This window comes from Balaenoptera physalus (genome assembly GCF_965194825.1).
Source record: "Balaenoptera physalus genome assembly, chromosome: 1".
NCBI classification, from domain to species: Eukaryota; Metazoa; Chordata; class Mammalia; order Artiodactyla; family Balaenopteridae; genus Balaenoptera; species Balaenoptera physalus.
This window is the reverse complement of record NC_138882.1, coordinates 42,205,448-42,223,438: the sequence shown is the minus strand read 5'-3', so window position 1 is coordinate 42,223,438 and position 17,991 is coordinate 42,205,448. Positions and strand designations below refer to the sequence as shown.

Here is a 17,991-nt window from a genome sequence, read left to right as displayed (position 1 = left end):
AAAAAGACACAAATATCAATGGAACAGAATAGAGAGCCCAGAAATAAACCCATGTATGTGCAGTTAACTAATTTTTGACAAAGGAACCAAGAATATTCAATAGGGAAAGGATAGGCACAATAAATGGTCCTGGGAAAACTGGGCATCCACTTGCAAAGGAGTAAAACTGGACTCCTATTTTACACCATACACAAAAATCAACTCAAAATGGATTACAGACCTGAATGTAAGACTTGAGACCATAGAACTCCTAGAAGAAAACATAGAGGGTAAGCTCCTTGACATCAGTCTTGACAATAATTTTTTGGATTTGAAACCAAAAGCAAAGGCAACAAAAGCAAAAATAAACAAGTGGGACTACATGAAACTAAAAAGCTTCTTCTGCACAGCAAAGAAAACCATCAACAAAATGAAAAGGCAACCTACCAAATGGGAGAAATATTTGCAAATTATATATCTGATAAGAAGTTAATATCCAAAATACACACAAAATTCTCACAACTCAATAGAGGAAAAAAAATTAATCAGATTAAAAAATGGTCAGAGGAAGTGAACAGACATTTTCCCAAAGAAGAGATACAAATGCTTAAAAGGTATATGAAAAGGTACTTAATATCACTCATCATAAGGGAAACCCAAATCAAAACCACAATGAGATATCACCTCACACCTGTCAGAATGGTTACCATCAAAAGGACAACAAATAAATGTTATCAAGGATATGGAGAAAAGTGAACTCTTGTGCACTGTTGGTGGGAATGTAGATTGGTGCAGCCACTATGGAAAACAATATGGAGGTTCCTCAAAAAATTAAAAATAGAACTACCACATGATTGAGCAATTCCACTTCCAGGTATACATCCGAAAGAAACAAAATCACTACCTCAAAGATACATACATTTGCACCTCCATGTTCGTTGCAGCATTATTTACAATAGCCAAGACATGAATCAACCTAAGTGTCCATCAACAGATGAATAGATAAAGAAAATGTGGTGTATATATACAATGGAATATTATTCAACCATAAAAAAAAAGAAAGAAATTTTTCAGGGTACTATGCTAAGTGAAGTGAGTCAGAGAAAGACAAATACCATATGATTTCACTTATATGTGGAATCTAAAAAGAACCAAACCCATAGAAACAGAGAACAGACTGGTGGCTGCCACAGGCAAGGGGTGAAGGTGATCAAAAAATACAAACTTCCATTTATAAGATTAATAAATCCAGGGGATGTGACATACAACATGGTGACTATAGTTAACAACTGTATTGTATATTTGAAAGTGGCTAACGGAATAGATCTTAAAAGTTCTCATCACCAGAAAAAAAAAATTTACAACTATGTGAGGAAATGTATGTTAACTAAACTTACTGCAGTAATCACTTCACAATATATACATATATCAAATCATTATGTTGTACACCTTTAATACAATGTCATATGTCAATTATATCTCAGTAAAACTGGAGAAAACATTTTTTAAAAATAATGTCCATGTGTGGTGACTGGTATACTTTTAAACAGAATCCACAGACTAGAAGCACTGCCCTGATATTACATTTAACAAGTAGTTAAATGTATAACCATGGGCCTCAAACAGAAGTTATCTTACATTTTGGTTAAAATTAAAATCCTGTGATTGTGGTTCCCACAGTTTGTATGAATAAAATTGAACACATTATGAATAAACAATAGAAGGTTACAAGCAATTAGTTGATTATAACTTTTTAGATCTGATGGCATATTAACCACAAAAACTAATCCAGGCAGAACTGGAGATTGTGGTTTCAGAGAGACAAGCGTAAGTTAAATAGGACAAATATGTTTAAATAGTAACACTCCTTAAGCTAGAGGTTTAGTAGGTTTGGTATCAAGTTCCAGTGGAGAAATAATTCACCACCATAATCATAAAGTAACTAACTAAATTATGTACTTTTTTTGTTATTTGCTGACATGCATCCCTAATTCTCATTTTGAAGCAAAGATTTTTATTTTTCTGGTGCCATCAAGTGGTAACATTATGAAGTGTTCTAAGGTTAAATGCAAGTAACTTTTAGACAGAAAAGTATCACACTGATGTGTTTTATATCAATATATATCAATTTTGTGTTTTAGCACAAAATTATATAGAAAGAAAAGGGCAAAATATCAGAGCCAACTGTTTGGAACTCATCCCCATTTTAAACTCCCAACCCCAAATGAAATTTAAGACAAAGAAGAAAAATGAGTAGATCATTAAGACCAAAATACTCCACTAACAGACAAAAAAAAACGCAAAAGACTATGAAACTATTCGAAAAACAAAAATTTATATCAAAATGATATATCAATCATACACCATAAGAGATGTTCCCTCCTGAAGTTCCATTAATGTGGCAGTAAAAAAAAAAATTATTTTTAAGGCAAAACCCTGTAAGAACAAAGAGACTGAGAGAGAAAATAGCAGCAACAAAATTTTAGAAGCTAAAAAGTAGATGGATGAGTGGTTATTGACTTGGGCAACTCAAGGAAGCTGCTTGACTTACACAGCACTTTAAATCTGTCCAAAATTCCAGGAACTAGTGGTTTTAGGTAGCTGTGGAAGTTGAGTGTGAAGGTTAAAAACAAGAGAATTCATCAAAATCCTGGTTAAGAAGTAATTAGGACACTACTACACACACTCCCTCTTCCACTCTATACAGTCAAGTATTCATCTTTAAACTAGATTAGAAGATGGAAAGTTTATACTCTAGGAAGAGTAAACAGAAGTCTTCTAGACTATAGGACACCAGGCATAGTGAGAGTGGGAGTACTGTAGTAAAAAAGTATTAGTAATCCAGGAGACTGTGGTAATCTAAATGGTACTAACAAGTCAAAGACTACAAAACAACAAGGACGATGATGATTTTTTGGACAGAAAACCACTGGAAGAAGGTCCTATCAACTTTTGATTACTGTGTCCAGAAAGTCAGGTAACGAATTGAAGTATGCTTCAATCTGCTTCCATAAAGAAAAGGCAAATGATAAAAATTGACGCTTAAAAAATAAGTAAACAGGGCTTCCCTGGTGGCGCAGTGGCTGAGAATCTGCCTGCCAATGCAGGGCACACGGGTTCAAGCCCTGGTCTGGGAAGGTCCCACATGCCACGGAGCAACTAGGCCCGTGAGCCACAACTACTGAGCCTGCGCGTCTGGAACCTGTGCTCCGCAACAAGAGAGGCCGCAACAGTGAGAGGCCCACGCACCGCGATGAAGAGTGGCCCCCGCTCACCACAACTAGAGAAAGCCCTTGCACAGAAATGAAGACCCAACACAGCCATAAATAAATAAATAAAGTTTAAAAAAAAAATAAAATAAGTAAATAAAATGCTAAGTTCTACTTACAGACATTCAGCAACATTCAGCTCTACATGTCCCATATCACCCACATTAATTAGCTGAGAATTTATCACAACTAACAAAAACAGAATAGTAGGCAAATCCAAGAACCCTTTACACTCTCAGTTTAAAAGCTCATTTCATCTTGTCTCTTCGGGCCGAGAGTAGATGTACTAAAGAATCTCTGTGAATACTCCTGAGATAGGTGAAGGCTGGTGAACATGTCAGAAAAAAACATTATTATTCATACAAAAGACTTAGAGCCTTCATTTTTTTAATTGTTTTTGCTGATTAATTGATCAAAGCAGAACTTAACTATCTCTGATACTGTCCTCCATTTCATGTAACTAAAAGTGTATGTCCATATTTAAGTCATTTAATCTCCAGTAATTTCTCCTTTTCAGTCTTGTTTTTACATAGAATTATACACAAGCAACAGTTATACATCACATACTTTTTCTTCCCCAGATACCAACACACGAACATGCCAAAATACATTAATACAGATAAAATTGTACCTTGAACACCTTCTAGGAGTAAGTCAACTCCCTTCCTATAAAAATCAGAAGCAGCTTCATAGTCATTTTCTTCTTCCTTTTTTAAAGCCAGCTTTATTAATTCTCCTGCTTTCTCCAAATAATCTCTCTTGCCAAGCTTGGATTTTAAACTGCCAGGAAAGAGGCCACGGCTTTCCCGTTCTTCTGTTTTATTACTCTGTTCACTGTCAGAAGCAACGGCCCCTAGTGCTGAAGAATCCGAAGAAAGACTGAGACCAAAAGTTCTAATGGGAGAATTTTGATTGGAAGCCATTCCATCATCCAACTCAGCAAGAGAATCCACATCAACAGTAAGAGATATTAGATCACTGTCACTGGAGAAGCCTAGAAATATGATCACAATAGTAAACAGATATTAAACTGAGAATCAGCCAAAAGAATACAAATCATACTGACTATTCATTTTTTCATACTACCCATGTCAATCAGGAAGGGTGTAATTTACTGATGGAAGTCAGTGTCTAGCAATTTGTTTCAGCTTAGTTCATTCATTTTTTTTTAATATCTTTATTGGAATATAATTTCTTTACAATGTTGTGTTAGTTTCTGCTGTATAACAAAGTGAATCAGCTATACATATACATATATCCCCATATCCCCTCCCTCTTGCGTCTTCCTCCCACCTTCCTTATCCCACCCCTCTAGGTGGTCACAGCACCGAGCTGATCTCCATTAGCTGATCTCCATTAAGCAGGGCTATGTGGCTGCTTCCCACTAGCTCTCTATTTTACATTTGGTAGTACAGTCAATGCAACTCTCTCACTTCATCCCATCTTACCCTTCCCCCTCCCCGTGTCCTCAAGTCCATTCTCTACATCCACGTCTTTATTCCTGTCCTGCCCCTAGGTTCATCAGAACCATTTTTTGTTTTAGATTCCAAATATATGTGTTACTATACGATATTTGTTTTTCTCTTTCTTAGTTCATTCATTTTTGCGCTGTCTCCCTACAGCTCTAGAAGACAGTCTCCTTGCCTTAATCATCAAACTAAAACTGAGACAAGTCTTTATCTAGCCTTGTTGTCAAAAAGGGCCCTTACCACAAGATCTTGTAAACTATGTATAGAAGGCTGATGCTTGTATACACAGCTGCTGTGAACAACAGCATTATGATAAAAGGAAGAGTAAGAGCTTTAGAGTAAGACAAAAAAGAAGTGCCTGAATCCCCGCTCTTTAAAACTTACTGTGTGACCAACAGCGAGTTACTTAATAATATAACTTATCATGCAGGGCTTTAAATGAGGAAAAGAGTTAATGGATATAACAGGCTATCATTAAATTATAACTATTATAGCAATTACATAATAATTATTTTACAATAATATAATGTATCCTCAGAGGTGTGCTTTTAAGTAACCATCCATATCTGGAAAATGTATGCCACTTATGGTTTTTTTTAACTGAAGTATTGAAATTTACATTTCAGCCTCTTCCACAAGCTTTTGGAGGAATCTTTGGTCTGTATTTGCATCTTAGTTTTCTGACATAAAGTGAATAATGGGTGCTACTGAAACATTTAAGCAATGAAAATTACTTCTTCCATTTCATATAACTGACTTCATGGTAAGTGAAGTCATTCTTAAAAATGATTAAGAACCTCAAACAGCTTTTGCTTATATGGATTGTACCTGTAAATATTTACCAATCTTGATATTTTAAAAACAGACTGAATTTTTTTTAACACTAAAGCCCATTACATGTTAACATACTGTTTTTTCCTTTTTTTTTTTTTTTGTTCATTCATTCTCCTGTTACAGAACCTTTTTATCATTTCAAGTTTGTTTTTTATTTTAATTTATTTTTGGCTGTGTTGGGTCTTCGTTGCTGCACACTGGCTTTCTCTAGTTGCGTCAAGCAGCGGCTACTCTTCGTTGCAGTGCGCGGGCTTCTCATTGAGGTGGCTTCTCTTGTTGCGGAGCACGGGCTCTAGGCACCCGGGCTTCAGCAGTTATGGCACGCAGGCTCAGTAGTTGTGGCTCACGGGCTCTAGAGCACAGGCTCAGTAGTTGTGGCGCACGGGCTTAGCTGCTCCGTATCATGTGGGATCTTCCCGACCAGGGCTCGAACTCGTGTCCCCTGCACTGGCAGGTGGATTCTTAACCACTGTGCCACCAGGGAAGTCCCAACATAATTTTTATAAAAATAACTAAGAAGTGCCATTGTGTTACATTTTTGCAAATCTTGTTAACAGAAGATGGCTGCAGTCTCATGACTAATTCTGCACTCAGTCTGTTGTCAGATGTTTTTCTGGTTGGAAAATTTGAAGAAAATGTCACATGGGTAAGTAACTGAAAATGGGGTGAATATTTTAATAGCCTTTTCAAATAATTGTGGCTATTGCTTTTTTGATACTGCCAGAAAACTTAACAAACAGTAGTTTCTTAAAGGTTAGTTTACATGTGGAATATAAATTTCTATCAGTGTAATTTCTGTTTCTGTTACATTCAAATCCATGGGTCTGTCTTACACACTGAATGGATCTTTTATCATGCATGAGTTTGTAACATCACACCCTGGTCATTTTGAAAATATTAGTTCCCTGAGTTACACAGATCCTCCAAATGGTGACAAATTTCATTATTACAATATCTCCAAGAAAATCATATTTGCTACTTACCACCACCAACATCATCAGAAAATTCTTTAAGTATTGGAAACTGTCAGGCTCAAAGTGGCTGATACAGGTTCTCCAAAATTCTAATTTGGGACTGAAAACTAGAATTTTATCAGTATTTGGCAACAAATACTGTTAGCTGTTTTGCTCAAAGTGGCTGATACAGGTTCTCCAAAATTCTAATTTGGGACTGAAAACTAGAATTTTATCAGTATTTGGCAACAAATACTGTTAGCTGTTTTCCTTGAAGTGTCAGCTCACTTCATTCATTTTCAAAAAAAACATTTGCTAAATACCCAAGTCTGAACAATGATAGTTTGTATGTCAATCATTCTTTCAAACAAAAATGGGGTCCCCGGGAAAAAGTAGCTAGTTTATGGCTCAATTGCACAAGTGCTTTTTCTCAAGGCAACCATGGTAGTTCAGTATACAAAGTGTTTTATGTATACTTCCATGTCATCACACAGAATACCAAGAAGACATGTACCCAAGGGTTGAGATTTAATAAAATTAACAGTTTTTACTGCTTTATCAAGGCTTTAATTCCTAGGTGAAACTACCATTGGTATTACTGCAAGTATGTGCAACAATTACTGTTACAGTCTCGTATCACTGTCTTGATTCATGCTCAAGTACATCAGTTTTATCCACCATTGCTTTTGGATCATCAAATGTCAGCAGAGTGGAAACAGCAAATAATTTCCTAGATTATTATGAAAATAGTTTCTGCCTTGGGCATCCCCTGAAAAACATATCAGGAATACCCAGGGGTCTGAAGACCATACTTTGAGAGCCACTGATTTATATCATTAAATAAGATTGACAATAGGGTTAGGCAAAACTTAGGTCTGGGAACAACTATGAGATCTGCATCTCCACTGAATACTGACTGCCAAGTTTCTCATAAAGGAAAATATATTAAGAAGAAAATGATCTCCCCAGGATCATATACTAAGTCAAAATTAAAGGTGGATTTGAGTGTACAATTCTAGATCAGGGACCAGCAAACTTTTTTTCTGAGGGCCACAGGGTGACTATTTTAGGCTTTGTGGGCCATATGACCTCAGTCACAACTAATCAACAATGCTGTTGTAGCATAAAAGCAGCCACAGACAATGCCTACGTGAAAAGTGTGCCTGTGTTCCAATAAAACTTCTTATATGGATGTTGAAATCTGAATTCCATATAATTTTCACATGCCACAAAATAGTATTCTTTTGAATTCTGTCAACCATTTAAAAATGTAAAAACCATTCTTAGCTTGTAGGTCATATAAAAACAGGTGGCAGGCCAGACCTGGACCATGGGCCACAGTTTGTCAACCCCTATTACAGACTCAAATTGCTTACTTCATACGGAATAAAGTAAGTTAGGGTAAAAACATTTACTGGCAGCTAAGCTCAAATTTCAAATCAGCTTTAGACACTACTTTGGCACTCTGTCAATATATCCTGTTTTCAGGGATTTTTGGGTTTTTTTTAATCCTTAGAATGCTCATAAAGTACTAATTTTGTTCCCTAAAAGCAACAGATTTCATTAAATCCACAATATCAGATGAAATTCACTGGACCTAGTGGAAATCTTTTCAATTCTCTGACATTTCAACTGTATAGACAGCACTTAAAATCAAAATCTCTTTATAGCAATCTACAAAATTATTTATCCACTGCTCTGAGCAATATATAAACTTTACAAGAGATTTTTTAAAATAATTTTTAAATATTTTAGATATTCAATACAAATTTATTTCCTTAAACTAGGGCCATAGTTATCATTATATAACCTGGTCCATTGAAATTAATAAACAGACAAAGAAAAAAAATGTTGTTTATACAGCTAATCACAAAACAAAGGAAATGTTATAGATCTTTTGTCTGCCCTCTGATGTCTTGTCACTATAACCTCCACATCATCTATCACATTGCACTGTTTCATGCTTTGCCTGATTTTCCTTCCTAACAAGAACAATAATACCAAAGGGTAAGAGGGTAAAGTTATGTGTATTCAGTTTCTTGGCTTTTGACCATAAACATCTAGTCACATAGTCATATTTCCTCTTACTTTTCCAACCTTATTTTATTAGCAAAGGAAATTATGATTAAATGAAATTAGATCAGAAAAGTAAGACCATCAAAACACCTAGGGAGAAAGTCAGATAGTAAAATAAAGTAAAAAATAAGTATTCTATACAAATTGTTTCCTTTTCAAATTCTACCTAATTCTAAATGAGTGCTTTTTTTTTTAATAGATCTTTATTGGAGTATAATTGCTTTACAGTGGTGTGTTAGTTTCTGCTTTATAACAAAGCGAATCAGCTATACATATACATATACCCCCTTATCCCCTCCCTCTTGAGCCTCCCTCCCACCCTCCTTATCCCACCCCTCTAGGTGGTCACAAAGCACCGAGCTGATCTCCCTGTGCTATGCAGCTGCTTCCCACTAGCTATCTATTTTACATTTGGTAGTGTATATATGTCAATGCTACTCTCACTTTGCCCCAGCTTCCCCCTCCCCACCCCGTGTCCTCAAGTCAATGCTCTACGTCTACATCTTTATTCCTGCCCTGCCACTAGGTTCATCAGTAACATTTTTTTTTTTTTTTACATTGCATATATGTGTGTTAGCATACGGTATTTGTTTTTCTCTTTCTGACTTACTTCACTCTGTATGACAGACTCTAGGGCCATCCACCTATAAAGGAGGAATGTTTCAAAATAAGCAAACATAAAAACTAGCAGGTTAGGAAGAGGAAATTTTTTAGCCTAAACAGGAGAAGCAAAAGGAAACAAAAAGACTTGCTCTGGTTTAACCTTTTTGGAGGACAACTTGGCAATGCATACCAGATGCAAAACATGCTGGTATCTTTGGCCCAGAAATTCAGCGATTTATACCAGAAATAAACAGAGACATGAAAAAAAGATCCATACATAAGAATATCCATCACAAAAATTAGTGCAATTGGAAATAACAAATTCCTAATGATAGGAGATTATGGCACATCCTTATGATAAAATATTACACAGTTATTAAAAATTATGTTATAGAAGAATATTTAATGCTAAAGCATTCATGCTCTATTAATCAAAAACAACAAACTGCAAAGCAGTATATATATACTATAATTCTAGTTTAAAACCACAAACACAGAAAAAAACTCTAGGAAGGTACACTAAACATTAACAGTACTTTTCTCTGTATGCTGGGACTGCAGGTGACTCTTATCATATTTGCTGTATGTGTATGACAAGTTCTTAAGGCTCTGTATGTGAAGGATATCAAAGAAGATATAGCAAGAGCTAAAACTGGGAATTTGTTTGTAAATAAAGATATGTTATACAGACATAATTTATAAAATGTAGGCCTGTGTGAATCATGGCCAGCAGCCAGTGCCAAGAAACATCTAACTTAAGAGAGAAGACAGACATGATTATAAAGACAGATCTGTATAAAGCAGACTAACCCCTGGCACTTCTTCCTTGCTTATTTTCTTCCTTTAATTCTCCTCTTAAGATGTACCCTAATATACCTGAAAAACCTAACCTTATCATATTTCCTCAACCATACACTGCAACTAATCTAGTATTATCTGATATGTTTCTCTTCCATATTGAAGCAATTTCTACCTTCCTTCTTCTCAATGAAGGGAATTCCCCAATCAGCTCAAGAAGAACACTCCCCGTCTACCACCTCAGCAATTAATATAAAAATATAGATAGAGGTATGCAAATACTCAGTACCTAGTTTATTCATCTTATATCCTTAGTAAATCTACTTAATACAGTGCTTGCTCAACTCCTTGAAATCACAGTCCTGTCATTTAATCTGTTTTTTTACAAAGCTACACATATAAATATCACATGAAATGGACACTAGCTCCCTGAAACCCAGAAAGTTAACAAGTAAGATAGAGAGCTGCAAGCAAGAAAGAGGTTCTCAGTTAAGGTGAGTAGCAAGAACACTGTGGATAAGGCAGGGCAACAACTGACAATACAGAGACTATTTGTCAAAAGTTAAACCAACTTGAAGTCAATCCATGTTTAAAGGGGCCCTCTGGGCCATCATGAGAGTAAAAGGTGCATCCTTTACCAACACCATCAAGTCAAAAACCTAAGCCTTTTTTGGAAAGGGTGGGGGGTGGAGGGGAGTCAAAGGTTCTATGAAAGCGTTCTGCCTCCAGGTTCATATCACAGAGATTCAAGTCTCAGGGCTATTAGAGGGCCCCAGGCGACTGGTTAAAAAGCAGCTACAACAGTTCACCTACCTACCCTCACCTTCTGTGCTTTGAACTGCTCAGAGTAGGGCAGTGTAGTGTAATCTGTCTAGGACACCGTCTCTGAAAGACAGGCGCCAGGGGAAAAGGCTGAGTTGCCATAGAATAAATCTTTATACTATAAGCTATCAGAAATCTGTATTTGAAGACCATCTGCAAAAAAGAGATCAGTTTCCTTTAGAACAACAGGTGGTCTCTCATGGCCGACTATATATAAAATACATGGCCTCATTATTATTAGCTGATAGCTTTCACTGAGCCCTGAGGTTCAAGTATTGCCATAGTCAATGAAAGGGAATTTCTACTTTTCCTAGCAGCAATGACTCAAGCTTCACACACAAAGCAAGATTTCTCACGAGCAGAACAAAGGTCACCCTGAGGTAGAAGACATACATATCAATCTCCATTAAGAAACGAGCCCTTATAAATATGATTTTAAGTGAATACCTAAAACTAAAAGTTGATGTTAGTCAAGATTCCTGTACTTGAATAAAGACGCAGACGTAGAGAATGATCTTGAGGACACGGGGAGGGGGAAGGGTAAGCTGGGACGAAGTGAGAGAGTGACATGGACTTATATATACTACCAAATGTAAAACAGATAGCTAGTGGGAAGCAGCTGCATAGCCCAGGGAGATCAGCTCGGTGCTTTGTCACCACCTAGAGGGGTGGGATAGGGAGGGTGGGAGGGAGACGCAAGAGGGAGGGGATATGGGGATATATGTATATGTATAGCTGATTCACTTTGTTATACAGCAGAAACTAACACACCATTGTAAAGCAATTATACTCCAATAAAGATGTAAAAATAAATAAATAAATAAATAAAAATTTAAAAAATAAAAACACCCACAATAAAAAAAGTCTGTACTTGATTACCAACTCATCATTCAATAATAGCTATTGTTACTAAAAAGAACCATTCCTTTGACATTTCACATTTTTATAATGTCCTCGATACATGTCTTTGTTTCACCGTTGAAATTTTATAAAAAGAACATCAGAATATCTACTGCATATTTGCTTTAAAAAAAGAGTAAACTCATAAAACAATAAATCAATCACAATTACAACCCTAATACTGTTACCTTATCATGAACAACAAAGATCTATGAGTTCGCTTCCATTTCTACCTAATGAACTTTTTCTGCTGCTACTCTCCATAATCTACTCTGCAAATCAAACCTGTTACCAGCACATAAGTAACTCACACTGAGCTTTCTATACCAAATATGTATTCTCACTGCCTTCCCCTATATAAAATTAAATCTCATTTCAAAATACAGTTCTGTGATTGCTATTAAATATCTGGAGTGCCGTGACTGCCTTAGGCACCTGGTTTAACTTCTCTGAAATTCCAATTTTTAATTGCAAGATAAGAGATTTACCTATATCATTCCCAATGTTCCTTCTATTCTAAAACCCATTCCCACAACATATTAATATAATGAATTTTTTATTTGCCCCACCCGACTGCTAAACTCTTAATATCCAACGTTATCCTCAATAGCCCTAGAGTTGTTAAGGGTCAATACTTAAAATTTGTGTCATTTGTTTTATATGCACACATAACCACAATGACACATTCTCATTTGTGCTTATCTTGAGAATAATAACTTATTCTTTTTTTTCCTATTTATTTTCAACTTCTCCACCAAAGGAAATTCAACTAATAATGGACAGTGAATAAGAGTTAAGTAGATAAGCACTTAAGAGAAAAAGGAACTTCAAACTGAATAAGCACGCTCGAAAGTAATACAGGAGGGCCTAGAATTAGCCCAGTAACAAGATTTACAGTTCTCATGGTGCCACCTAGTGGACATTTGCACTAAATTCTACTTTAAATTTAAATTACTTTTAATTAGGCTTTCTATATTTTGTCATCTTTGTGCTTACCTACATAATAGAAATTATTACCCTGCAACCAAATAAATACACAAATCTTGAACTGAAAGTGATTTAAAGAGGTCCCTTACATAGACTAGCAATAGATGCTATTTTCAAAATATACATCTCATTTACTCTAAAAATAGTTAATTCAAGACCGCTTAACAGATCCTTTCTTGTGTCTACAATTGTTACAATGAGCACTTAGGGAGCTCTTACTCCACAACTTACAGGCAAAAAGAAAAAAAAAGGTAAATTTGACTACTCCAGGAGACATTTAAGAATATTTATTCTTAAAGATATGCTACATATAAAAAGCGGATCTCTCCAGTGGTTATGATCACCTAATTATTTTCTCTTATTTGCTGCATACACCTGGAAAATGTCCCTCCCAAAACTGCAAAAGAAGTCAAGTAATGTACTAGGAAGAGGAAATGACACAGTTTACCAGATGAGCTTATACCAACATCAAAGGCTCCAATACCAAGGCCAACATGGCAGTAAAGCAACCTACATCCTTCCAACAGGCCAACAGATGAGAGAAACATATCAAGAAGCTCAATTCCCATGCACCATTTTGGCCAGGTTTCCACTAATGTCACAGTAACTTTATAGCTAAGTTTAATTCAACAAAAAGATGGAATTTTAAAAAGGAAATAAGATGTTAACAATCAATTAAATCTTCTTTCATCTTTGAGAAAATATAGTTTAATTTCACTGAACAAAGGAGATAAAGAGCAACCAGCATTTCATTTTAAAAACATAAAACATTAACATCTTATCTAAAAACCTACTGAATAATTTTATAATTTTCAATTTCATATTAGATAAAATACATCTAGCAGTTAATTACCAAATTATTGGTTTTATGAAACCTTAAAGAGGTTTCCTCTATCATACTATACTATAAAATAATGAATTTTTTTTTTAAATCCACTAACCCAATTCTTTACATTTTCCTTAGAAAACTTTCTTTCAAGGTAAATTAAGTAAGACCTGTTGATTGCATTTTATGATACTAATAAAAATGATGATCACACAGATTTTATCTAAACCTGCTGCCACTACAAATCAATGCTAAGTGAGCAACAGGTAATGTTTCCCCATGCCCATATTTGATTTCTACGATTACATTCATCTAAACCAATATTCACACTCTGCAATGCACCAATGTAAGGAAACCTTTGCTTTTTTGTTTTATTTTTTGAATTGAACTCTCAATTTGTGCTCCACTCTGCATAAATGATCCATAGGAAAACCACACAACACTTTTATACATAATTTCCTTTAAAATGTGATTCGAAATGACTATAATTTTTATCAGTGGAAAATGCCAGTAGGATTGCATAAGGAAGATCCAGAGAGACATGTAACAAATCAAGAGTGTTAAGTAGGAAAAACTGTACGTGTAATGTCTCTGAAATAGGATACAAATAAAAACCTAATTCTGTTCAGGAAAAAAAAAAAAAAAAAAAAATGATGATCACTTTGCCTCTACATATGTTCTCTGTCACTCTAACTCTAACTGAAGGACCTTGGCACAGCAGACTATATATTAAGATTTGCCCTTCTGGCTCACTCCACTGGCAAACTAAATCACAAGTATGAAAAATGAATCCACCTTCAAAACACCATTTAAAATACTACACTCAGAGGAGCTGTTATGGAGAAAATCACCTCCTCACATTTTGGCTCTGAATTCAAATCTCAAGCATTTGCCACCACAATCCCTCTACAACCTTCCATTTCACTGCATACCTGTGGGGCTTGGCTGGCTGCCAGCTTTCCCTGTTCTTTTCCTACTAGAGGCCCTCTCCCTTGGTTGTCTCTGTGGTTTGCAGACCTTTTGGTATGAAAGTAAATCTTCCACTTGTCTAGTATGCCAGACAATCTCATGATATTTAAAAGTCATTTTTCCTCTCAAATAACAATGAATTTGCAAGTTGTCTGACACTCCAAGCTGTATTTGTCAACAGGTATCTTTCAGCAGCATTAATTAGCCAGGCATAGAGGCTTTTAAAGGGAGGGGGTAAAAAACATATACATTAACAGCATTTCCAGTTCCATGTTTTTCATTCTTCAAGGATCACAGTGTGTTTTAGAGATGGTAATATAGTTAGAAAACTAAACTATGCACTGAAAGGATAAAATTTCAGTATTACTTTTAGGTACCATTAAGTCTTTTTCTGTGTTTTTAACAGAAATGTTGCCCCCAATTTCCCTCATAAAAGCATATTCCTAAATGATAACTGCTTCCAAGGAAAACTCATCTTTTTGAAGCATCAAAGATAAACCCTGAAACAAATATACTCTACCTCTGCTGTAGGTAGGGTGGCCCATTCACCCAGTTTGCCCAGCTTGTTGGTTTATGCTTGTTGTCTTGGCGTACAATAAGTACAGTAGCATCTTCTTTAATTCTCAGAAGTGTCTCAGTTTGGACAATAAATTATAAGCTCACCCTAGCTTATAAAGTTAGAGCTATAATCTACCTTAGGTTATATCTCCTTTAATATCAATACAGCCACCTTTTTATTCCGAACAGCTTCCACATTTTACAACACCATCCCAAGGAAAGTCATCCTAATAATAATGCTCCTCCCCTTCTCTCCTAAACTAAGGCAAAAGACCTCTGCACCACTCCCATCCCTGATTACCTTATACTCAAATAGGCTTCTGGGACACCCTTCTCTCACCATGGTTGACTCCTACCTAGGTAATAAAGACTTATCAAGGATATCAAAGAATATAACCATCCCCAAATCAAATACTCTTCAATTTCTGCATCAAAAAACAAAGAGAGAAAAGAAACATTCTGTAATTTTCAAGAACAGTACTCCTCACTGAATACTCTCCCACAAATCTAACTCTCCTACTTGTCCTCTCTTGGACGTCACCAAATCAGCACATTTACAGGCAGAAAATGCCCTCTCCTTCCTTCTCAGGAGTAGGAGTGTATCTCTGAGGCAACACCCAGATCAGGTTATCCCAGGAAAGTCACCCTCCAAGGAAACTAGTTCTAGAAACAGAGTCACCTTAGGAACTCAAGCAGTGATTAGATTTTCCAAAGCCTAGCAAGGATCTCAGATCAAAATAGGTCGTGGAGAATAGATTTTTTTTCCTCCAACAAACCTGATGGACTATAAAATAAAATTACTATCAACAATGTTTTTCTATGACCTTAGCTAATTCAGGACGGAGTCAAAGATATTGAGGACCCAAGGGAGACCCCTGGGCCTAAGGTCCCCCCTAAGGTCACAGAACAGTAGGTGTAAATTAATGGACTGTGCTTTTAAGTCAATGCGAGCCATTGTGAAAAACAAGAAAAGCTAATCACTTCTCAATGTGGTACCACCAAAAGAAAAATAAATTTTAAGTGCATCAGCCCACACAATGGATGGGAACTTGTTGTTCCTACCAAAACATGATGGGAATTACTGCAATAGATCTATGTCAATGTGTCTGTCACTGTATGACATCAGTACACATCCCCACAAAAACATCACTACAGTGAGATCATGGCTACCTCCCATGTTAGAGTCATACACCATTCTCCTCTACCATAAATTCTTACTCATGAAAGAGATCAAGAAATATTATCTAGTCTATGATTTTTCCTTTATATAAACCAAACCTAAGCCACCTCAAACAAATCTAATTACGTATTTTTAAAGACTCTTCCCACCCTATCCCCAAGTCTCTCTCTTTTTAATTCCAAAATATTTTCTGGAAGAAAACTAGCTAAGGAAATTCAAAGACCAAAATATGTATTTTAAATCTTCATAAAAATTCAAAGATGGCTTAATAGAGGAATAAAACAAGAGATTAAGCATTCTTGAATTAAAGTGATTAAAAGTACAAAAATTGCTTTGGTTTAGGCTCATGTTATTATAAAATATATCAAAAACACTAAAACTGCCTTAGATTTATTCTTTCTGGTGCATGACTAAACTTTTAAAGCCAGTCTTGGAATTTATTGTCTGATAGTCAGATGCTGCTAAATAAACTTTAGCAAGGCATTCTTATACTAGACAACACAAATTCTGAACACTCATTATACCACATTTCATCAAATCTAAGAAGCCATTAATTGTAGGACAAATCATTATTTTATACATCACTAAGAAAGAAAAAAGCTGTCTATTAAATGTAAGATATCATCAACCCAGTATTATGTACTCAATATCAGTGACGTTAAAACATGAGGGAAAAAAATACCTTAGAATTAGTGAAATACTCTCAAATTCCTATATCCATCTAAGTGTGGCAATGTAGCTATGATTTATAGTCTGTTGCAATCAAAACCACTGAAATGAAAAAAAAAATTTAAATCTCTTACCTTCTGTAGTACATTCAGGAAAGCTATCAATGAGGGAATCCGAATAAGCTTCAACGGGACCAATCAATTCAGAACCATCATTGATTATTCCACCCTAAAAAGACCAAAGTAACTGTTCTTCATTGTCGATATGAGTATTTTAAAAAATCAGTTATGAGAACAATGGTTATCTCACCTATGTACAAGAATTACAAAAATGTTCATCTATTAAACTAGATTACAAGTACTTTTAAAAAATCAATAGGAATATCAATATTGGTTCATCAAATGTAACAAATGTACCACACCAGGGAAAGATGTTAATAATAGGGGAAACTGTGAGGGAGAAAGGGGAATCTATGGGAAAACTCTACACTTTCTGCATAATTTTTCCGTAAGCCTAAACTGTTCTAAAACATAGCCTATTATTTAAAAATTCAACAGGAATTTTACAATGTTTTTAATAATGTGTGGCTTTTTATAAAAGCATGTTATTTTAAATCTACCAAAAGTACTCATTAAAAAAAATGCAGAAAAAGAAAAAGCCCACCAGCTAAAGTGGTGGGTATTACTCAGTATCCTTAGTAGTCACTAGTCTTTCTAATTAATGATAAATGATGGACTCCATTAGGAAGTCATTTAATTTTACCAAATTAAAAACTACAACATACAACACAGCACCTCAAGTGATCCGAGAAGTGCCTTATATTCGAGAATCATTTGAATGCAATGTACATAAGACTAAATAAATTTAAGATATTTTATTAAAGAGATACATTTTTAATAAATATAAAACTGATTTATCCATGTGACCATCATTTTAATTCTATATTTAAGTTTGAAAACTCAGGCCTGAAAAGATTATTTTCTCTTACTCTGTGTGCAACTAGAGAACGCTCTATCAGGCAAGTGGTGTGGTGTGATTTTGTGCTGTGGCTTTATGGACTGAATGCTCCAATCACATATATAAAGGTTTATAACCCTTA

The 17,991-nt window shown here is 35.4% G+C and overlaps 1 protein-coding gene across 6 annotated transcripts in view; it reads right to left on the bottom strand.

The window, feature by feature from the left end:
- The window catches only part of RPS6KC1 (ribosomal protein S6 kinase C1), a 229,085-nt gene that overhangs the window by 132,338 nt on the left and 78,756 nt on the right, over positions 1-17,991 (bottom strand). For 5 of the 6 annotated variants that reach the window (XM_082471434.1, XM_082471433.1, XM_082471439.1 and 2 more), the window contains 2 exons: positions 17,027-17,120; positions 3,880-4,242 (listed from right to left, as the gene is read on the bottom strand). In XM_082471434.1, the coding sequence (XP_082327560.1) occupies positions 3,880-4,242; positions 17,027-17,120 (457 nt within the window). The remainder of the gene's footprint in view (positions 1-3,879; positions 4,243-17,026; positions 17,121-17,991) is intronic. The other variant, XM_082471436.1, reaches the window with a different exon arrangement.